The sequence below is a fragment of the Podarcis gaigeae genome (genome assembly GCF_964106915.1).
Source record: "Podarcis gaigeae genome assembly, chromosome: 4".
NCBI classification, from domain to species: Eukaryota; Metazoa; Chordata; class Lepidosauria; order Squamata; family Lacertidae; genus Podarcis; species Podarcis gaigeae.
This window is the reverse complement of record NC_139677.1, coordinates 102,037,855-102,060,814: the sequence shown is the minus strand read 5'-3', so window position 1 is coordinate 102,060,814 and position 22,960 is coordinate 102,037,855. Positions and strand designations below refer to the sequence as shown.

Below are 22,960 nucleotides of genomic sequence, written 5' to 3'. Positions count from 1 at the left end.
GAGGGCCCCAAAGGTCTGCATGGACTAGCTCAAAAGGTTTTGTGGTTACCCTGTCAGACCTAGGATAAGAGCACGTCTGAACCTTGGCTTTCTTGAAGGCCCTGCATTCCAGATATTTGTTACATGCCTTCATCTTGCACTCCCCAGTGCACCCTGGGACCTTCTTCACATACCCCCAGTTGACATGTGACATTCTCTGGTGCCAAACACCATGATGTCACCCATCATGGATGGGAACCTTAGCACTCTGTGCTTGTGCATCTTCAGTGGGACCTTTACCTGCAATAGGTGTTTCTAGCACAAACAGCCTGTCTTTGCACTCAACACTGACCAGTTGTCGCCCACCTCTGGAAAAGGAACACACATTATTTTCAAATCACACTTTGAATCCATCATGGACAAGAGAGGAAACAGAAAGCAAGCAGCACTGCATCTCTGGAATGACATAGGCCTCAATCTCCACCTGTAAAAAAGAACAATAAATAGAGCCAGACATAGTTAGTTGGTGCTTGGAACCATCTTCAAGAGTTACCCTTCTTCCAGTTTTCACAGCCTTGCAGTTCCACAAAAAACACTAGATGGTGATGGCATGAGGTGGTGACTAGCTCCACTGTCAATCAACCAGCTCAGCCCGTGGCCCTGGTCGCAGTTTTCACATCTTTTTGCCTGCAATGCCTATAATGGCAGCAACTTTTTTAAAAAGTAATATTTTGAGCCCGTAGTTCAATTTCCCAGCAGCTCCCCTTGCCCATGAGAACACTTCTAGCATTTCAAATCCTCTCCCTGTGGCATTGTTCAGCAGTGGGGAAAGTGACCTCTTCACACCGGATGTCCATTTGGTATGGCCCTTTCCAGGTTTTTTCTTGCCCCTTGTGTTTGTCTTTCATTTGTTCTCCTATGTGTGTTGCCAGTAGAAGCGACAATTCTGTGGGTACTCTAGGTGGTGCAGAAAGTTGGCAGCTATTCCCTACACCCACAGGTCTAAGGATGGTTACAACATTAAAAAAAGCAACACAAAACACCACATTTTAAAAAGGCATTAAATGTCAATCAGCCAAAGGACTGGTTAAAAAAGTGTGGATTTGCCTTGCTTCTAAATCTGTATAATGGTTTTTCCAACCTTTGTATGGATTCTTTGATGGGAAGTGAGATTCTGACTGTGACTGAAGCTCTTTCCACATTCCACACACTGATATGGTTTCTCCCCTGTATGAATTCGCTTATGGGAAGTGAGACTGTGGCTGTTACTGAAGCTCTTTCCACATTCCACACACTGATAGGGTTTCGCTCCTGTATGAATTCTTTGATGGGAAGTGAGATCAGAGCTCTTCCTGAAGCTCTTTCCACATTTCACACACTGATAGGGTTTCTCCCCTGTATGAATTCGCTTATGGGAAGTGAGAGAGGAGCTCTGAGTGAAGCTCTTTCCACATTCCACACACTGATAGGGTTTCTCCCCTGTATGAATTCTTTGATGGGAAGTGAGACTGTGGTTGCGACTGAAGCTCTTTCCACATTCCACACACTGATAGGTTTTCTCCCCTGTATGAATTCGCTTATGGGAAGTGAGATCGGAGCTCTGACTGAAGCTCTTTCCACATTCCTCACACTGATAGGGTTTCTCCCCTGTATGAATTCGATAATGGGAAGTGAGATTCTGACTGTGACTGAAGCTCTTTCCACATTCCACACACTGATATGGTTTCTCCCCTGTATGAATTCTTTGATGTGAAGTGAGACTGTGGCTGTGACTGAAGCTCTTTCCACATTCCACACACTGATAGGGTTTCGCTCCTGTATGAATTCTTTGATGGGAAGTGAGAGAGGAGCTCTGACTGAAGCTCTTTCCACATTTCACACACTGATAAGGTTTCTCCCCTGTATGAATTCGCTTATGGGAAGTGAGATCTGAGCTATCAGTGAAGCTCTTTCCACATTCCACACACTGATAAGGTTTCTCCCCTGTATGCATTCTTTGATGGGAAGTGAGATGGGTGCTTTGACTGAAGCTCTTTCCACATTCCACACACTGATAGGGTTTCTCCCCTGTATGAATTCGCTTATGGGAAGTGAGATCGGAGTTCTGACTGAAGCTCTTTCCACATTCTACACACTGATAGGGTTTCTCCCCTGTATGAATTCTCTGATGGGAAGTGAGATTGGAGTTATTCTTCAAGCTCTTTCCACATACTACGCACTGATAGGGATTCTCTTCTGTATGAATTCTCTTATGGGAAGTGAGATCGTGGCTGATTCTGAACCTCTTTCCACATTCCGCACACTGATAGGGTTTCTCCCCTGTATGAATTCTTTGATGGGAAGTGAGATGGGAGTTCTGAGTGAAGCTCTTTCCACATTCCACACACTGATAGGGTTTCTCCCCTGTATGAATTCTTTGATGGGTAGTGAGTTTGGAGCTGTGACTGAAGCTTTTTCCACATTCCATGCACTGATAGAGTTTCTTTCCAATGAGATTTTGTTGATGGGAAGTGGAATGGGAGCTCTGATTACACATTTCTCCACACTCCAAATTTTTACGTGGCTTGTACTCTCTAGGGATTTTGTCATGGTCACCTTTGTTCTCTATTTCCGTTTCATCACAATCTGCAATGGAGACAAAAAGGGGTTAGAGCCTCAAGAACAAATGGAGAAGAACTGAAGGGTGTGTGTTCATTACCTGTGTTGTTTGTCATTAACCAACATATTAATTATGAGATTGTGATGTGTTGTTGAATGTTGCTTTGTTTGATATACAGTAGTGGTCAAAATTATGGAAGCTTTTTGGAAAAAAGTGTATTTCAGAGGTTTGATGGCTCATAACACCACTTCTTTTGGAGTAATATCATAAAATTATATATCAATGGGAAGATAATTTAATCAAGAATGCAATTCAACAAAGTTCATTTAATTATCCGTATTCTAGCAAATGTTATAGCCAAGTAACCAGAGAAAGGAAGCACAATTTGCTTTGGTTGTAAAACATTATAAAATTATAGAAATGGCACAAAAAGTTGACTGGTCACCCAGAAAGAGATGTAAAATTGTAGCATTAAGTGAACAAGGCTACCGTTATGAAGAAATTAGATGAAAGATTGGGAAAAACTTAACCAAAAATGGCCTTTCTATATTTTTGAAGAGGTATAAAGAGACTCAATCACTATAAAATCAGACTGGTAAAGGCAGGAAAAAGTGCACAAAGGCAGATAACGATCAAAGAATGGAGAGACTATCCCTACATGTTACATGACATAAGAAAATCATATGGGTGTATACAAGATGACATGGAGCAATGTACTGTGAAGTTGAGTGCTAGGACTGGTCAAAATGTTAGAATTTTAAGAAAAAAGCCATTGTTATCTCTCAAGCAAAGCTTGAAATGATTAAACCCATGTTAACTGGACAGCGGAACAATGGGACAGTGTTATTTGGAATATTAAGACCCAAATCTCCTTGCTTGGTAGTGATGGCATGAAATAGGCGAGGAGAAGAATCAGAGATTTACATCCTACTTGTATTACATCGACTGTGAAACACGCAGATAGTGTGATGATCTGGGGTTGCATGGCAGCAAAAGGTGTGGGCAGAACGTGTGTCATTAATGGGAATGTAAAACGCATCACCATAAAGAAGGCTGATCGCCGAAGAATTGATGCTTTTGAATTATGGTGCTGGAGGAGACTCTTGAGAGTCCAATGGACTGCAAGAAGATCAAACCTCTCCATTCTGAAGGAAATCAGCCCTGAGTGCTCACTGGAAGGACAGATCCTGAAGCTGAGGCTCCAATACTTTGGCCACCTCATGAGAAGAGAAGACTCCCTGGAAAAGACCCTGATGTTGGGAAAGATGGAGGGCACAAGGAGAAGGGGACGACAGAGGACGAGATTGTTGGACAGTGTTCTCGAAGCTACAAACATGAGTCTGACCAAACTGCGGGAGGCAGTGGAAGACAGGAGTGCCTGGCGTGTTCTGGTCCAGGGGGTCACAAAGAGTAGGACACGGCTAAACGACTAAACAACAACAAAACGCATCAATGAAATACTTGAGCCCAAACTGAAGCGTTCCGCAGGTGATCTTTACCCAGATACGGAAGCATTTATATTTGTTTGTTTTTTGTTTTCTATTTCAACAAGATTCAGCTCCATGTCATGTTGCTGCTGTGTGCAAAAGGTGCTTTCAAGATAATCTTATTTCACTGCCGGAATGGCCTGGGAATAGCCCAAACATTAACCCAATCAGAAATCTATAGAGCCTACTAAAGACTAAAGAAACTTATTAGTCAGAAACAACCCAGCAATAAAGCCCAATTAACAGAGACAATAATTCAGTCTTGGTTTGGCATTCTTACAGCTGCAGAACTAAAAACTTGGTTCACTTCATGGCAAGGCGTTGTAAGGCCGTAATGAAAGCTAAAGGTTACCAATGGTTACCAAAGGTTTCACGTTTTTTCTTTATGATTGCTGTTCTAATAAATACTCCTTCATAAAAGTCATTGCAATACATCATTAAATTGTCTTTCCATTGCTCTATAATTTTATGGTATTACTCCATACAAAAGTAGTGTTATGAGACATCAAACCTCAGAAATACATGTTTCACAAAAGATTTACACAAGTTTAGCCTCTAGTATAAGTTGTTAATTTTAAAGTTAATGTTCTTTTTATATGGGTTCAGATCATTATTATTTATGTTTCATGATTATATATGCGTTGGAAGCTGCTCAGAGTGGCTGAGGCAACCCAGCCAGATGGGCAGGATAGAAATAAAAATTACTATTATTATCACAGTGGTACCTCGATTTAAGAACAGTCCTGTTCCGGAAAAGATTAAGTTTGTAAACCTAGGTACCACTATATTACTCTTGTTATTATTGTTGTTGTTGTTGTTAAGTTTGTAAACTGAGGTACCACTGTATTACTATTACTATCATCATCATCAGGTTTCCAGGTGTTATTGGGGGCGCTGTTGAGCTCTGTGAAAATAGATGAGGTTGGTCACATTGAGGTATTTTTTGAATTTCCAGGCAGATATGACGATCCCACAGGGAGCCTTACCAAGAGAGGCCACGATCCCACGATTCTCCTCCATGACATCCTTATGCAGAGCTCTCTGGTCAGGATCCAGCAACGCCCACTCCTCGTCCGTGAAACGAACAGCGACATCTTCAAAGCACACTGGACCCTAAAAGAAAAAGGGAAATGTCCTCCTCTGAGACAGCAGAAATATGATCTGCTACACAATGCTCTGTTGTTTCCTTCCTGTACATTATGGTGTTGTTTCAATAGGGTTGCTTTGCTGCACATTTCAAATATGGATGCTTATTTTATACTGCGTTTTAATTATGGGTATTTGTCTCTGTGCAAATACGTGGTTCTCCACCTTGTGTTTTCCAAGTCATTCTGCCTACGCAAGCATTCCAGTTTCCCCAATGGAAGGATCCACTTTCTCCTTTCCTCATGAGCTGTTCTGGGGAGTTCCCTCCCAATGCCCTAGAGCCAAATTCAAGGGGTTCATGGGGGCATGGAGGGGGGAGCAATGGGGGGCAGGCCCCATTTTGCAGCCGATGGGGCTGGTTAGGTGAATCCAGGCCACTATTTGTTCACATTTGTCCACCACTTAGAAACCAATTTTAGCATTCATTGATGAATCTTGTATAAGGTTACCAGATTTCTTTCAATGAATCCGGGGACACTAAGAATGAATGAATGAATGAATGAATGAATGAATGAATAAATAAATACTACATGTTGATGCTGCAGCGATGGAGGCGGCAGAGGGGCGGCCACCACCTTGACCTCAACCGCCACGGTTCCCCTTCCTCCAAGGCTTCTATCTCCTTTCTCCATGAGCCTGGGTAGCCCCTGAGTTGTTGGTTCTTCGGTGGTGGTGGGGGGGGGGAAGTGTTGTGCGGTGGGTCACGCATGGAAGGCGAAGAAGGAAGGCCAAGAGCAGCGGCAAGGCTCGGGCAGCGCGATGCCTCCCTTCTCATTGGAGCAGCCCCAATTCCATTCCTACTTGCATGCTAGCAGGAGGGAGCGTAGATCCCTTAGCTGCGAAGCGAGGCTTTACACTGCCTTTCGGAGCAGCCCCATCCCAACTGCTACTTGCGTGCAAGCAGGAGGAGGCAGGGATCTCTCCGGCAGCTCTGGGCTGCTGAGACTGCCACTGCTGCGTTTCCCGGGGACATTAGATGAAATCTGGGGACATTCCAGGGATGGTATTTGTCCGCAGACTTATTCACAAATCCGAGGACAGTCCCTGGGAAAGGGGGACGTCTGGTATCTGAAGTCAAGAAATAAAATAAGACTATTTTGAATGGCCATCTGTCTCTAGCATGATCTAGCAGAGATTCCTGCAATGAATGGGGTCTCCTGGCTCTGAGAGACAAGTAGGGAGGGTGGCTTCTGGCAAAAGGAGAGGGAGCCACCGGTGGCTCTTCCTTATCCTGACACACCTCTGCCTCTTGACCTTCCTCTCCCACTCGCCTCCTTCCTCTTCTTCCGCTGATTCTGCACTGCTTCTGCCACAGAGTCTCCCAGCTCACTAAGCCCTGTTCGCCCTTCAGCTTCTGACACCTCCTCTTGCCAGGCTTCTCCCTCTTCCCCCTCTGACCACCCATCCTTCTTCTACCTCCACTTCTTGGGCTCTCAGCCATCTTCCCTTCCTGGTTCCCCGGCTGCTTCCTCCCGCCATTCCTCTGTGCCCAACCAGTTCATGACATTGCTCCATCCCTCAGCCTCTGTCCCCACAAGGCAGCTTCCCCTGACCTGATCTGGTTCCACAGCCGCTGTTTCCCTTCTGCCCCCATGAAAAGACTGATCAGGAGGTCTTGCAGGCATCCTTCTGCCACCTGCAAGAGAAAATAGGTAAGCAGGACGCCTGGAGTGCCTGCTTCTCTCACAGGTAAACAGGGCATCTCTTACTACAGATGGGCCTTTGAGAAAGCCTTACCTACTGAGAGAATTTGGACATTTGTGCCCATTTCAATGTGTTGGTCTCGTGTGGGGCACCAAGGAGAGCTTGGCTGTCTGGCTGGTGTACCGACCACCCAGCACACCTGCAGCCACCCTGTCAGACCTGCTGGAGGTGGTGGCAGGCTGGGCCTTGGAGTTCCCAAACTTACTGGTTTGGGGAGACTTCAATGTCCATGCCGATGCCGCTCCCTCCTCACAGGCTCTGGACCTAGTGACTTCCATGGCAACACTAGGGCTCTCCCAGGTTGTTTTGGGCCGTACCCATCAAGCAGGCCACACGCTGGATCTGATCTTTGGGGCTGGCATAGATGTGATCATGCTCCCTGCTGTGGAAGTGCCATGGTCTGATCACTACGCTCTAAAAGCCAAGATTGACTTCCCGCTCCTCCCTGGCTCGGGTGGCGAACCTATTTGGGCTCGTCCGCGAAAACTGATGGATCCTGATAGATTCCAACAAGCCTTGCGGAACCCTGCTCCTCCTGGCGACTCATTAGATGACCTTGTTGAGGACTGGAATTACCGGCTCTTGGCAGCCATTGATGAGATCGTACCTAAGCGCCCTCTGCGACCCCGTCGAAACCGGGCCCCTTGGTTTACTGAGGAGCTCCGGAAAATGAAGCGGGATCTCAGACGGCTAGAGCGAGTATGGCGACGGACTCGTGACGGAGCCTCAAGAACATCTTATAGGACGCTTATGAAAGCCTATGAGATGGCTATGAAAGCTGCTAAGAAATCTTACTTTGCAGCTTCCATTGCATCCGCTAGCTCTCGCCCGGCACAACTTTTTAGAATAATTAGGTCAATAACGTCCTTAGGAGGACAATCAAATTTAAGCACAAATTCGACCCACAGCTGTGAGGCATTCGCGAGTTTTTTTGCGGATAAAGTCCTATTGCTCCGCCGTGACCTCCCTGCCAATTTAGATACAGTGACTGAACTGGAGGCCCCTCGAATGACTTCAGGTCCAGTGTTGGACCATTTCAATCAGATACTCCCTACTGATGTGGATAGATTCCTCCAAGTTAGTAGGCCCACCACCTGCCTCCTTGATCCGTGCCCGTCTTGGCTGATTAGGGAGTGTCCAGATGTTGCGCGGACCCCTCTGGTTGAAATTATCAATTTGTCCCTTGACATGGGGACATTCCCAGGGGAACTGAAGGAGGCAGTGGTGTGTCCACTCTTAAAAAAAACTTCATTAGATCCCTTAGACCTATCCAATTACCGCCCAGTTTCAAATCTTCCATACCTGGGTAAGGTAATTGAGAGAGCGGTTGCTGAGCAGCTTGGTAGGTTTCTGGAGGAAACATCGGCATTAGATCCATTTCAGTCCGGTTTCCGTCCTGGTTTTGGGACGGAGACGGCTCTGGTTGCCTTAACAGACGATCTCCGTAGACAACTGGATCGAGGCGGGTCAGGACTGCTGATCCTTTTAGATTTGTCAGCAGCCTTTGACATGGTCGATCATGATCTTCTGGACCACCGCCTCGCAGACGTGGGGATACAGGGTATAGCCCGTAACTGGTTGTGCTCTTTTATCTCTGGTCGGGGACAGAGGGTGGCACTAGGGAGGGAAATGTCGTCGCGCCACTCCTTGGTGTGTGGAGTGCCGCAGGGCGCAATTCTCTCCCCGATGCTTTTTAACATCTTTATGCGCCCCCTTGCCCAGATTATCCGGAGCTTTGGGCTGGGCTGTCACCAATATGCTGATGACACTCAGCTCTATCTGCTGATGGATGGCCACACCGACTCGGCCCCAAACACATTGACCAGATGCTTGGAAGCTGCGGCTGGATGGTTTCGTGGGAGCCGATTGAAACTAAATCCTTCGAAGACAGAGGTCCTATGGCTAGGTCGGGATGGCATGGGGATGAGGGACCAACTCCCTTCTCTTGCGGGGGCCCAATTAGTGCCATTGCCTTCCGTTAAGAGTTTGGGTGTAATCCTTGACGCCTCCCTTTCCATGGAGGCGCAGGTTACAGCAACAGCCAAGGCGACATTTTTCTACCTTCGCCGCATCAAGCAGTTGGTCCCTTACCTTTCCCACCCTGACTTGGCCACAGTGATCCATGCGACGGTCATCTCCAGGCTTGACTACTGTAATTCGCTCTACGCGGGGCTGCCCTTGAAGCTGTCCCAGAAACTCCAGCGGGTACAGAATGCTGCAGCGAGGCTCCTCACGGGGTCTCTGCCATGGGAGCATATTCACCCAGTGCTTTTCAAGCTGCACTGGCTCCCGGTGGAGTACAGGGTCAGATTTAAGGTGCTGCTTTTGACCTTTAAAGCCCTTCACGGCCTAGGACCCTCGTATCTCCGGGACCGCCTCTCCTGGTATGCCCCACGGAGAGCCTCAAGGTCCATAAATAACAACACCCTAGTGGTCCTGGGCCCTAAGGAAGTTAGATTGGCTTCGACCAGAGCCAGGGCCTTTTCAACTCTGGCTCCGGCCTGGTGGAACGCTCTGCCTCATGAGACCAGGGCCCTGCAGGATCTGATTTCTTTCCGCAGGGCCTGTAAGACAGAGTTGTTCCGCCTGGCCTTTGGCTTGGAGCCAGTTTGATTCCCTCCCTCCCCCCCTCTTTCTCTCTCTCTTTTTTCCCCTTCTTTTCCTTCTCCTCCTGCGATGAGGCTACATTTTAATATTTTAATGTTCCATTATTTTAATTGTTGTGTTTTATTTTTGTTTTTAAGTTTGTAATCATTCATCTTGTTTTTATTATTGCTTGTAAGCCGCTCTGAGCCCGGCCTTGGCTGGGGAGGGCGGGGTATAAATAAAAAATTATTATTATTATTATTATTATTATTATTATTATTATTATTATTATCATATGTTAGTTGTGCAGAAATACATCTCCCCTCCTCTGGACCATTGTCCCCAACTGTCTCCCCCCAAAACAAGATGAAAAGAACCCTCAGATGAGTTGGAAAACCTACAGAATGAGACCAAACGGAGAAAAACCACCTTCCTCCTTACCCAGTGGCCTCTCTCTGGTGTCCAACGGAGGCCTCTCTGCCTCACAGGAATCCAGGTCCATTTCTGCAAAGAGATCCTTTCCCTGAAAAAGAAACAAGGATTCAAAACAGAGGAAGGGGAGAAATACTAGAAAGAGAATGACCATTATGGGATGTTCTCTGTCCTGTTTGGAGCCCCTTGGGAGTAACCAGAGGAAAGTCTCTCTCACCTGCTTTCTCTCCTCTGCCTGACTCAGGAGGAAACCTTCGGCCAGGGCCACCGCCTGGGAACTGGTCTCCGCTCCGCATTCCCTCACCCAGCTCTCCATCTCCGGGGGAAGGACAGCCAGGAACTGCTCCAAGATCACCAGGTCCAGCATCTCAGCTTTCGTGTGCCTTTCCGGCTTCAGCCACTGGTGGCAAAAGTGGTAGAGCCGGCTGCAAACCTCTCGGGGTCCTTTGGCCTCCTGGCAGCAGAACTGCCTCAACTGCTGGCTCTGCACCTCTGAGTGGAGGGTGTCCTCCTCACCCAGGATCTTCTGCACTGGGTTTCCCCAGAATTCTTCCCTGCTCCCAGTTTGGTTAGCATGGCCTCTTCCTGCCTCAGGGCCAGCTGAATCTTGCTCATCCATCTGTGCTCTCAGGAAGCCTCTGAGAGATCGGAAGGAACCCTTTAGTCTTCTGACAAGTTCTGCCCTTCTAAATGAGAAGCTGTAGCAAATCCTACAAAGCAAATACATTGTTCTGTTACAGAATTTGTAGGTCAGAGGAAGAAAAAGCTTCCCTTAGCAAGCAAACCATGAGCTATTTTCTGAAGAAGAAGAAGAAGAAGAAGGAGAAGGAGAAGGAGAAGGAGAAGAAGAAGAAGAAGAAGAAGAAGAAGAAGAAGAAGAAGCTCTCCTAGAAAGAAGATTGCAATGCAAAATGTGGAGGCAACTGAAGGGGGGGAATGATTCCCTGAGGAAGCATGGAAGAGTCTTGCTGGAACCAGGGCAGGATTGCACCGCATCTTTTTGAAAAGAAAGAGGAGGAAGAGGAGAATAACTAAGTCTCTAGCCTTCTAGCAATGCAAAATGTGGAGGCAACTGAAGGGATTTCTGGGAGATTAATCAACCTGGTTTCTGCAGCCTTCCAGTCAATGCATGAAGTCAGAACCAACAGACAAGAGAATCGTTTGTATCTTGTGAAAATGGATACTTGGCTCTAGTGGGGGTCCTCAAGAGTTGCTCCCCCTCCCCTGCTTCTGTCTCTTTTTCTTGCACTTGGACTCTCTGCCGCTCTCAGACAGACTCCTGCGGTGGGGTCCCTTTTTCTTTGCTCTGAGGGCCAGGTATGTATCTGATCAACCCACTGAGGGCCAAGTGGGCAGAGTCAAAGACATCTCCCTTGAAATTTAGGTGGGTAATTTTTTATTTTAATATTATTATTATTATTATTATTCTGTTAGATAGCTTCACACACACACAGCCATTGATGCCATGGTCCCTGGAGGCTCGGTGAGTAGCAGCGCCCATTTCCGGCTGCTTTGCCAGCAACAATCCCTTTGGGACAGAGAGGATGTGGTCCTGGGATGCCATGCTCTGGGTGCGAGGGGATTGCTGCAGTGGCCTCCGTGGGGAGCTGCCCTTGGAGACGACTGGGAAACTGGTCCGCAATGCAGCAGCCAGACTATGGGCTGGGATCCCTCTCTTTATTCCTCACCTTTCTCTCTCACCTTTCTTTCTTTCTTTCTTTCCTTCCTTCCTTCCTTCCTTCCTTCCTTCCTTCCTTCCTTCCTTCCTTCCTCCATGTGGGGTTTTCTTTTTTGGGGGGGGAGGGGAGGCTAGTCCACCTCCTCGTCCAGCTTTGGAAAACCATTTGCACATGTTTCCTCTGTTGTGCAATGAGGCTTTGCAATGTCACACACAGTTAAAGTGCCAGGGACTCCTTTGTTTAAAGAAGGGAGGTTTTTTTCTGAAAGGGGGGGGCGGAGGGCCAGATGAGTTTGGGATCCTCTGATCTCCAGGAAGGAGAGCGTGGCAGACCTGGCCCCTCCCGGATCAGGCCCCCCAGGCATCCTCCCCAGCTGCAGCCCAGGGACCCCCTCCCCCGTCTCCCCACTGCACCCTCTGGGGGGAGAGAGAGGAGACTCACCAGATCCCAGGAGGGGACAGCGAGGCAGCCCTTGCAGGAGAGACCCCAAAGCAAGGAAAGGACTGGGGAGGGAAGGAGGGGCCTTGGCTCTGGAGGACCAGCCCCCTCTTGCTTCCTGGCCTCTCTAGGAAGGCAGCTCACTTCCCTTTAACCCTTGCCAAGCCGAGTCCCTCCAGCGCAGCCCTCTCTCGCTTGGCAGAACCTCAGATTCTTATTATTTTTTATGGATTTAGGGGGGCAGCTGCCCCTCCCCGGCTACGCCCATGCCCAGATATCCTTTTGGGGGTGAGGCTCTTGGCTGGACTCTGAGCATCTCCCTCCCTTGGCCAGAAACCAGAGGAAGAGCTTGCAGGGAAAAGGGCTTTGCAGGAGGCAAGGAAGCTCCTCCTGGAATTCAGGAGTGGAGAGATAGGAGGGGATCCCAGGGTCATCTAGTCCAACCCCCAGTAATGCAGGAATCTCAACTAAAGCATCCATGGCAGATGGCCGTCCGGTCTCTGCTTAGAAACCTCCAAGGAAGGAGAGTCCCCCACCTCCCAAGGGAGACCTTTCCCCTGCCAACATGAGTAATAATGAGTAATAAATTAAATGAGTAAATTAGTAATACTTTCTTATGCATGCTTTTTATGCTAATATACAAAGTATGCCATTTCCCTTTCCAGAAATGCTTAATCGCTAATTCAATGGACTGAAAATGGATGGTTGCTGTTATTATGTTTTGGGAAGCTTTTAATATTTGATGGACTATTGTATTTTAATATTTTGTTGGAAGCCGCCTAGAGTGGCTGGGGAAATCCAGCCAGATGGCTGGTATATAAATAAATTATTATTATTATTATTATTATTATTATTATTATTATTATTCAGGTGAGTGTTATCCTTTCGAAAGAGGCAGGTGGAATCTCCATGGTTGCTAATAGCATAACGTTGAAAGGCTAGGGAAATATGGGGAGCCCTGGAGCATCTGCTTGGCATGCAGAATGTCCCAGGGTCAACGCCTGACACCTCCCGCAAGGGCTGGACGAAATCCCTGCCTGAAACTCTGGGGAGAAGCTGCCAGTCAGTGTAGGCCAGGGGTCCTCAAACTACCGTATTTTTTGCTCTATAAGACGCACCAGACCACAAGACGCACCTAGTTTTTGGAGGAGGAAAACAAGAAGAAAAAAAATTCTGAATCTCAGAAGTCAGAACAGCAAGAGGGATCAATGTGCAGTGAAAGCAGCAATCCATCTTGCTGTTCTGGCTTCTGGGATAGCTGTGCAGCCTGCATTCGCTCCATAAGATGCACACACATTTCCCCTTACTTTTTAGGAGGGGAAAAGTCTTACAGAGCAAAAAATATGGTATGTTTCACAGGATGAATCCAGTCTGCCAGGGTCGTGAATCTGGCCTGCACGGCCATTTCAGAACCCGCCAAGTGTCTGAGGCTGAAAGCATCTTGCGGCCCCGCTCAGTCGGTCCCTGCACTGAAGTAAATGCCACAAGCGTGGTGGTGGCTCCAGCAATGAAAAGCCAGGGGGTATCGCCCGGGGACGGGGAAGTGTTGTCTTTGGCTTGAAGAGCAAAATTGCGGTCGGAGGAGGAAGACAGACTTGGGTTGATTTGGTTTCGTCACATAGACATTTACTTTAAAGGTGGGAGAAGGAAGTATAGTCCTATTTCTGTGAGTGGCGTAGCGATTTTCCACTCCTGTGATTTACATGCTCTGAAAGTTGGGATCTGTTTTAATATTTAAATTTTAAAAGGGTGGAGTGAAACCAGATATTGACCATCTTGTTAGCCTGGGGAGCCACATTCTGGTTGAAGGAGGCCGGGATTTGCCCCCAAGGCCTGGGATGTCCCTCCTCCCCTGCAGTAGGACTTGGAATCCAGGAGGAAACTCTTGGAATAGCCTTGCCAGGTGCTCAGGGACGGACTCACCTGTCCCCATGTCCTTCTCTTTGCAGATGTGCTGCAAACTGTGTTGGAATGTGACATCAAGCTTTATTTACAGCAGAAGATAACAAAGAAACATGGCGTGAGCTGTCTTCCACAGCCGTCTCCTCCTCGGTCAGAGTAAAAGAGAAGAAAGGATGGAATTGATTTACAGACTGACTTCCATTCTTACACAGACAGTACAGAAGGTGTAAACATGGATATCATGTTACACTAGCAATGGGAGAATGAAATACTGACAGTTTAGCCACCAATTTGGTCCAAGACCAAAGCTGGCATCCCTCATGGTCCAGGAGTGCCAGGGACTCCGTGGTGGGGGCAGTGGGGGCCGCTTTGGCCCAGATTGGCCCCTGACTCTGAGGCATCTTTCCTCCCGCAGGACCTCCGATGTTACGCCCTGTGTGACAATGGGGAAGTGCGGAAACTAGCGGCCAACAGCATGTCTACTCAGCTGGCCTTTGCCCTAAGGTCCCCCATCTCAGAGCAAGTAGTTCTCCCTCATGGATTCAGTCCTTTCATCACTTCCATCTCCCCAAGAGGCTCACAAGGCTACTCATCCTTTGCAGTTGATAACAGACCTAACTGAAAAGAACGGCTTTCTCTTCTGGTGACACCAGAGAATTCTAGAAGACATTCACCATTTCCATAGCATTATGGATGCACAATTCCCACAGACAAGTTTCTTGGCAAGACAAGGGCCTTTCCTGGCCATAGAGTGTCCTCCTCAGCATCCCCAACGAAGGAGCTGGGTTGCAAGAGATGCAGCTAATGGGGGGCTGTCCTCCCCCCTCCCATCTCACCTGGCTGCTAGGTAGAAAAGCAAGACCCAGAGAAAGTTGTGGGAAACCCCGAAACCAGCTTGCTCTGTGCCGGGGCCAAATCTGCCACTAATAGAGAAGCAAGATCTGTTCGGGTGTTGATGCTATGAGCCCCTCCGTCCTACACTCTGGTTGTGTATGCAAGTAAAAAAAACTAGATATCATAAAGACAACACAGTCTCCGCTGATTTTCGTTCCAAGGAAACTGAAGATGGGGAAGCGCCTGGGACCCCTGGAATCTCACCCCTCAGAGACTGGGGTAGTTTGCAAATACAAACACACACACAATAATTTGTGCCTGTGTTCCTAATAGATAACTAAGTGTGAAGAGCATGTCATGTGCTTTAGCAACAGCCCTCCTGGAAATACGGAAATGCAACCCCCATTGCTGGTCAACTCAAAAAAGCTACAAGGGAATCTGCTCTGGTGTCCCATGAGGTCTGTGCGGCCCTTAAGTAAGAGGAGCCACTTTTAATAACTGAATTAAAGAAATTTTAACATAATAAAACATTCAAATTACATTTTGCAATTTTAATTAACACCCCCCCCCCGCCATGTGACTTCCCCCAACTTCTCTTCCTGGTTTATAACACCTCTGTTTCTTTTGCTTATAATTTTGTATTCCTTATATATTAAAATGTTATAACATTTGTCTCTTCCTTCTCATTTTTACCTCATAATTGTATTTTCTGTTTGTATTTGTCCACTGTAAACTGTAATTGTATTACTCAAATCCTGCCAGTGAGTTCATTTCTATGCATTGTTTCTGTATATACATCTTAAAAGGTCCCCAATCTTTTTAAACGTCATTATTGTCCTTATCTTTAAGTCTCTCAGTTAGCTTCGCCATTTCAGCCTATTCCATCAACTTTTCTTGCCAGTGTTCTTTCGCTGGTATTTCATTGCCTTTCCATCTTTGAGCTAGTAAAATTCTGACCGCGGTTGTCGCATACATGAATAGATTTTTCTTATCTTTTGGTAAATCCTGCCCTAAAATACCTACTAAAAACCCTTCTGGTCTTTTAACAAAGATTATCTTAAACATTTTTTTTTCATTTCATTATAGATCATCTCCCAATAGGTGGAGCCAGGTGGGCCCAGGTCCAGGTGAGGGGGGTTGCCATGGTGACAAGGACCACAGACTTGCAGGCGGCCATTTTGGGTTAGCAGTGAGGCGAGTGGAGGAGAGAGCAGTTGGTGGCAGTTGACAGAGGACAAGGCGAGGCAATCAGTGGATTCTTATTGTTTCAGCTTCTTATTTCATTTATTACTTGTTTTTCTCTTCTTGAAGATGTGCCACAGGCTTTCTTCATCCAGCAATGGTGAGCATTGGAGGAAACAAGAGTAGGGAGAGTATAGCTGTCAACGTTTCCCTTTTTTGAAGGGAAATTCCCTTATTCCGAATAGGATTCCTCGCAAGAAAAGGGAAAAGTTGACAGCTATGAGGGAGAGGATCCCAAAGACCTGCTCCCCGCTGGGAGGAACTGACAGCCTGACTTTTGCTGGAGCCAGAACAAGATCTCTTGCTCCAGGTGACAGAGCTGCTAGGCAGCTGCCCTGAGAGGCCTCCACGCCCTTCAGGTGTCCAAGCACCGGACAGTGGAGGCCATTCTGGGGAGGGACCCCCATGGGGAAGTGGGGGAGGGGTTGTCCGTCTGCCGGAGAGGAGGACCCTACTGGCCTAGGTTCACGTATCCTGTCTGAAAGTGGAATCATCCTAGGGACTTCCTGTGAAATTCTGGGTCAGGAATGCGGTTCCTACAATGGAGGCATGTGCAACACTACTACACTGTGGAACTGTAGCAGGCTCCAATTTGGACTTTATGAACATATGTGGAACAGAAACTAGCAGACATTTGGTCTTTATGAATGAACTGATTTATTGCACTTTATGTGTTGTTTATGTGCAAGATAAACATTTGATATTGTGATAAGAATATATAGAAGAGTATTGTTTATGTGAATCCACAGCCGGTTACGTCTTGTGTTTGTCGAATGTATTTCATGTAACGCAAGTTTTGATGTTGTTTTGCAAATTCCTAGAATGGAATCTTGGAAGTTGGACGTCCCTTCTATAATGCATAGGTAAAGGTAAAGGGACCCCTGATCATTAGGTCTGGTCATGGCCGACTCTGGGGTTGCGGCGCTCATCTTACTTTGTTGGCCGAGGGAGCCGGCGTACAGCTTCCAAGTCATGTGGCCAGCATGATTAAGCCGCTTCTGGCGAACCAGAGCAGCGCACAGAAACGGAAGGCGAAGGGGTAGATTTAAGAGACCAAATTCCCAAGGGCATAAAACCTCTTCAGTCAGTTTAAAATCCACTTTCCCAGTTTGATGTCCTAAGGCATATATCTCATTCAGCCCACATTTTACCAGCTTCCTCACATAAATCTCACGGAGGACTTTGTCAAAAGCCTCACTGAAATCAAGATGCACAATTTCCACAGCAGTCCCCTGATCAACAAAGTTTGTAACTCCATCCAAAAAAAGAAAAGGAGAGATTTCTCTGGCTTGACTTGTTTTTGAGAAAGCCATGCTTTCATCCTGTATGTTGTAAAATCTTCAGATGAAGGGTGAATAAATTTTAAAAATAATAAAAGAGGATATTGACATGTGCAAAGGAAGGAATCATAGAATCATAGAGTTGGAAGAGACCACAAGGGCCATCGAGTCCAACCCCCTGCCAAGCAGGAAACACCATCAGAGTACTCCTGACATATGGTTGTCAAGCCTCTGCTTAAAGACCTCCAAAGAAGGAGACTCCACCACACTCCTTGGCAGCAAATTCCACTGTCAAACAGCTCTCACTGTCAGGAAGTTCCTCCTAATGTTTAGGTGGATTCTTTTTTCTTGTAGTTTGGAACCATTGCTCCGTGTCTGCTTCTCTGGAGCAGCAGAAAACAACCTTTCTCCCTCCTCTATGTGACATCCTTTTATATATTTGAACATGGCTATCATATCACCCCTTAACCTCCTCTTCTCCAGGCTAAACATGCCCAGTTCCTTCAGCCGTTCCTCATAAGGCATCGTTTCCAGGCCTTTGGCCATTTTGGTTGCCCTCCTCTGGACACGTTCCAGTTTGTCAGTGTCCTTCTTGAACTGTGGTGCCCAGAACTGGACACAGTACTCCAGGTGAGGTCTGACCAGAGCAGAATACAGTGGCACTATTACTTCCCTTGATCTAGATGCTATACTCCTATTGATGCAGCCCAGAATTGCATTGGCTTTTTTAGCTGCCGTGTCACACTGTTGGCTCATGTCAAGTTTGTGGCCAACCAAGACTCCTAGATCCTTTTCACATGTACTGCTCTCAAGCCAGGTGTCACCCATCTTGTATTTGTGCCTCTCATTTTTTTGCCCAAGTGCAATACTATACATTTCTCCCTGTTAAAATTCATCTTGTTTGTTTTGGCCCAGTTCTCTAATCTGTCAAGGTCGTTTTGAAGTGTGATCCTGTCCTCTGGGGTGTTAGCCACCCCTCCCAGTTTGGTGTCATCTGCAAATTTGATCAGGATGCCCTTGAGTCCATCATCCATGTCGTTGATAAAGATGTTGAATAAGACCGGGCCCAAGACAGAACCCTGTGGCACCCCACTAGTCACTCTTCTCCAGGATGAAGAGGAACCATTGATGAGCACCCTTTGGGTTCGGTCAGTCAGCCAGTTACAAATCCACTGAGTGATAGCATAGTCAAGTCCGCATTTTACCAGCTTCTTTACAAGAATATCATGGGGCACCTTGTCAAATGCCTTGCTGAAATCAAGGTAGACTACATCCACTGCGTTCCCTTCATCTACCAGGCTTGTAATTCTGTCAAAAAACGAGATCAGGTTAGTCTGACATGACTTATTTTTCAGAAATCCATGCTGACTATTGGTGATCACAGCATTCCTTTCTAGGTGCTCACAGACTGTTTGCTTAAAGGAGATTTATGTATTTATTTAATTTGTAAACCAACCAACTCAGTGGTGCCGACTTGAATAAAATATTGGTGGGGGGCCAGGTAAGGCCCGCCTTGCACAATCAATCACATGATGTATGCACAACATTTGAATGGCAATGTCTATAATGGCAGTAACGTTTTAAAAAAGTAATATTTTGAGCCCGTACTTCAATTTCCCAGCAGCTCTCCTTGCCCCGGAGAACACCTAGCATTTCACATCCTCTACCTGTGGCATTGTTCAGCAGTGGGGACCTCTTCACACCGGATGTCCATTTGGTATGGCCCTTTTCAGGTTTTTGCCTGCTCATTGTGTTTGACTTTCATTTGTTCTCCTATGTGTGTTGCCAGTAGAAGCCACAATTCTGTGGGTACTCTAGGTGGTGCAGAAAACACCTAGAAGCTCCCTAGAGGTAGAAGTGCCAATCAAACTTCAATTTTGCGATCTATAAATTCCAATTAGCCAACAGAGGGTGTCACAGGGCCAGCCTACTTTTCCTTTAAAGCAAACTTGGGTCTCCAGCTGTTTTTGGACTACAACTCCCATCATCCCTAGCTAGCAGGACCAATGGGGAGGGATGATGGAAACTGTAGTCCGGGAGCTGCTGGGGACTCAAGTTTGGGAAAGCCTCCTTCAAAGCAACTTTTACATTTTGCCCGTAAAGATGGAACCTGTCCACATTTGTATCTTCTTGTATTTTGTTTTCCTCATGACCTTTGTGCGTTTATTTTTTTTATTTTTTTAAGAGGGCAAATTGAAAGAGAAATTGTATGGCACGTTGCAGAAGAATAAAAGGTTGTGGGGAGTGATGATGGGAACTGTAGTCTGGGAGCTGCTGGAGACCCAAGTTTGGCCCGTAAAGATGGGACCTGTCCACAGGGTCCCCGGATGTTTGACGGTCTATTGATCCCTGTGCCACCACTGTGATCACTTCCCTGTTGCCACCAACCCATTTCTCTCGGGTACACACTGAGTCCAGACAGTTGTTAACATTAAACCAAATAAACAAGTTTATTTTATAAGCATTAACAAGTTTATGGTTTCAGATAATTTTTCTTGTCAGTTTCTTAACCTTAGTTTCTTTACCGGCCTATACCTTCCTAATACCTTCTAACTGATTATCCCAACTGTTTAACTGACTCCTCTTAACAGATTCTCTCACTCTCTCATATCAGACTAGCCCAACCCACAGACTTATGCTCCCTCCTTCTCTAACTCCAGACTCATCTCTTAACAACTCTAACTCCTTCCCTTGGGTTCCTATTGGTTAATCATTTTATACTTAGTTAACCCTTTCCTTATGACCCAGAATGATGTCACACGCCTAGGAGGGCAAACCCCACAGGCCTCCTTAAATATTTTATGGGGGGGGGAGACGCCTAGTTCTTTAAGCATTGGCGCCTATTCCTATACCTACAGGTCTCAGGATGGTTACAACATACAAACACAAAACACCACATGTTCAAAAGGCATTAGATGTCAATCAGCCAAACGCCAGGTAATAAAGGTGCAGATTTCTTGGCTCCTAAAGCTATATAATGGTTTTCCCGACCTTAGTATGGATTCTTTTATGGGAAGTGAGTTTGTCCTTCTTACTGAAGCTCTTTTCACATTCTACACCCTGATAGGGTTTCTCCCCTGTATGAACTCTTTGATGGCAAGTGAGATGGGTGCTCTGACTGAAGCTCTTTCCACATTCAAAGCACTGAAAGGGTTTCTCCCCTGTATGAATTCGCTTATGGGAGGTGAGACTGGAGCTGTGACTGAAGCTCTTTCCACATTCCACACACTGATAGGGTTTCTCCCCTGTATGAATTCTTTGATGAAATGTGAGAATGTCCTTCTTCCTGAAGCTCTTTCCACATTCCACACACTGATAGGGTTTCTCCCCTGTATGAACTCTTTGATGGCAAGTGAGATGGGTGCTCTGACTGAAGCTCTTTCCACATTCCACACACTGATAGGGTTTCTCCCCTGTATGAATTCGCTTATGGGAGGTGAGACTGGAGCTGTGACTGAAGCTCTTTCCACATTCCACACACTGATAGGGTTTCTCCCCTGTATGAATTCTTTGATGAAATGTGAGAATATCCTTCTTCCTGAAGCTCTTTCCACATTCCACACACTGATAGGGTTTCTCCCCTGTATGAACTCTTTGATGGCAAGTGAGATGGGAGCTCTGACTGAAGCTCTTTCCACATTCCACACACTGAAAGGGTTTCTCCCCTGTATGAACTCTTTGATGGGAAGTGAGATGGGAGCTCTTCCTGAAGCTCTTTCCACATTCCACACATTCATAGGGTTTCTCCCCTGTATGAATTCTTTGATGGGAAGTGAGACTCTGGCTGTGACTAAAGCTCTTTCCACATTCCATGCACTGACAGCGTTTTTCCCCTGTATGAATTCTTTGATGGGAAGTGAGATCACAGCTCTTCCTGAAGCTCTTTCCACATTCCACACACTGATAGGGTTTCTCCCCTGTATGAATTATTTGATGGGAATTGAGATGGGAGCTCTGACTGAAGCTCTTTCCACATTCTACACACTGAAAGGGTTTATCCCCCGTATGAATTCGCTTATGGGAGGTGAGACTGGAGCTGTGAATGAAGCTCTTTCCACATTCCACACACTGATAGGGTTTCTCCCCTGTATGAATTCGCTTATGGGAGGTGAGACTGGAGCTGTGAATGAAGCTCTTTCCACATTCAACACACTGATAGGGTTTCTCCCCTGTATGAATTCGCTTATGGGAAGTGAGATTGAAGCTGTGACTGAAGCTCTTTCCACATTCTACACACTGAAAGGGTTTCTCCCCCGTATGCGTTCTTTGATGGCAAGTGAGATAGGAGCTCTGAGTGAAACTCTTTCCACATTCTACACACTGATAGGGTTTCTCCCCTGTATGAATTCTCTTATGGGAGGTGAGACTGGAGCTGTGAATGAAGCTCTTTCCACATTCCACACACTGATAGGGTTTCTCCCCTGTATGAATTCTTTGATGGGAAGCAAGACTGTCCTTCTTACTGAAGCTCTTTCCACATTCCACACACTGATATGGTTTCTTTCCAATGAGATTTTGTTGATGGGAATTGGAATGGGAGCTCTGACTGCAGCTTTCTCCACACTCTAAATTTTTACATGGCTTCTCCTCTCTGAGGATTTTATCTTGGTCACCTTTGTTCTTGATTTCTGATTCATTACAATCTGCAATGGAGACAAAAAGGGGTTAGACACTCATGAACAAATGGAGAAGACTGTCCCTACATGACAGATGAATATCATCTGGGTGTATACAAGATTACATGGCGCAATGCAATGTGAAGTTGAGTGCAAGGACTGGTCTAAATGTTAGAGTTCTTGAAATTTTGGACAAAAGAGCAGAGATTTTCAAGGATATTCCTAAACAACTTCTGGACCTTAGAGCCACCTACCTTGAACTAGTAAGGCTGCTGAGGAGCAATTCAATTATCTTTAGGTGGGAATTTCCACAAGGACTATCTTTCACGTTCAGAGGGAAGAAGGTAAAAATTAAAACAGCTGAAGATAGAGATAAATTTTTGAATATTTACGGAGAGGACCTTCAGAAAGGGATTGAAGAACCTTCAGGGGCTGGACCATCGCCTGTATCTATACCTACACCTTTGGGGTCTGAAGACCAGGACAAAAAGACACCACCACCAGGGCAATAACAGATATATCCAGGATGTCTCTGCAACTTCTGAGCTGGAACATAAATGGCGCCAACATCCCCGAGAAAAGGAGAAGGATATTTCATATTTTGAAAAAAGAACAATTGGACATTATTTGTTTGCAAGAAACACATGTGACTAGGCTACATAGAAAAGTGTTAATAAATAAAAGATTAGGCCAAGAATTTATCTCTTCGGATCGAGTTAAGAAAAGAGGTGTGGTGATATATGCAAAAGAGAGCCTGTCACCAAAATTTCTATTTAAAGATGAACAAGGAAGAATCCTGGCAATTGAGATCCAGAATCAAGGAGAAAAGTTTTTGATATTAGGAATTTATGCGCCAAACGATGGAAAATCGGAATTTTACAAGAAGCTGCTAGAGATAATGCTGGACTATCTGAACTATGATAACATCATTATGATGGGAGACATGAACGGAGTGGTATCAACTAACATGGATAAGTCGCATAGCCAAAGTGCAACAAAAGAAGGCAGACTACCTAAAACATTTTTTGAACTGACT

At 46.2% G+C, this 22,960-nt stretch overlaps 2 protein-coding genes and 1 long non-coding RNA gene across 3 annotated transcripts in view; 1 reads left to right on the top strand and 2 right to left on the bottom strand.

Annotated features, from left to right (window-relative positions):
• Positions 1–818: 818 nt before the first annotated feature.
• The window catches only part of LOC310843331 (uncharacterized protein), a 58,873-nt gene continuing 36,731 nt past the window's right edge, over positions 819–22,960 (bottom strand). Inside the window, exons 2-7 of the mRNA XM_083736523.1 lie at positions 15,480–16,270; positions 10,151–10,643; positions 9,943–10,024; positions 6,765–6,847; positions 5,052–5,178; positions 819–2,604 (exon numbers count right to left, since the gene is read on the bottom strand). Coding sequence (XP_083592649.1) covers positions 1,094–2,604; positions 5,052–5,178; positions 6,765–6,847; positions 9,943–10,024; positions 10,151–10,643; positions 15,480–15,484 — 2,301 coding nt within the window. The 5' untranslated portion in view covers positions 15,485–16,270 and the 3' untranslated portion in view covers positions 819–1,093. The remainder of the gene's footprint in view (positions 2,605–5,051; positions 5,179–6,764; positions 6,848–9,942; positions 10,025–10,150; positions 10,644–15,479; positions 16,271–22,960) is intronic.
• Positions 19,056–22,960, top strand: part of LOC310843952 — a 197,690-nt gene continuing 193,785 nt past the window's right edge. The window contains exon 1 of the long non-coding RNA XR_014563819.1: positions 19,056–19,542. This is a non-coding gene — a long non-coding RNA (uncharacterized lncRNA). The remainder of the gene's footprint in view (positions 19,543–22,960) is intronic.
• On the bottom strand, positions 19,731–21,788 carry LOC310842780 (uncharacterized protein; the record flags this gene model as incomplete). The annotated part of the gene is made up of 3 exons (XM_083734919.1): positions 19,731–20,452; positions 20,618–21,572; positions 21,772–21,788. The coding sequence occupies 3 exons, from the start codon at positions 21,786–21,788 to the stop codon at positions 20,279–20,281; spliced, it is 1,146 nt and encodes a 381-aa protein (XP_083591045.1). The 3' UTR covers positions 19,731–20,278.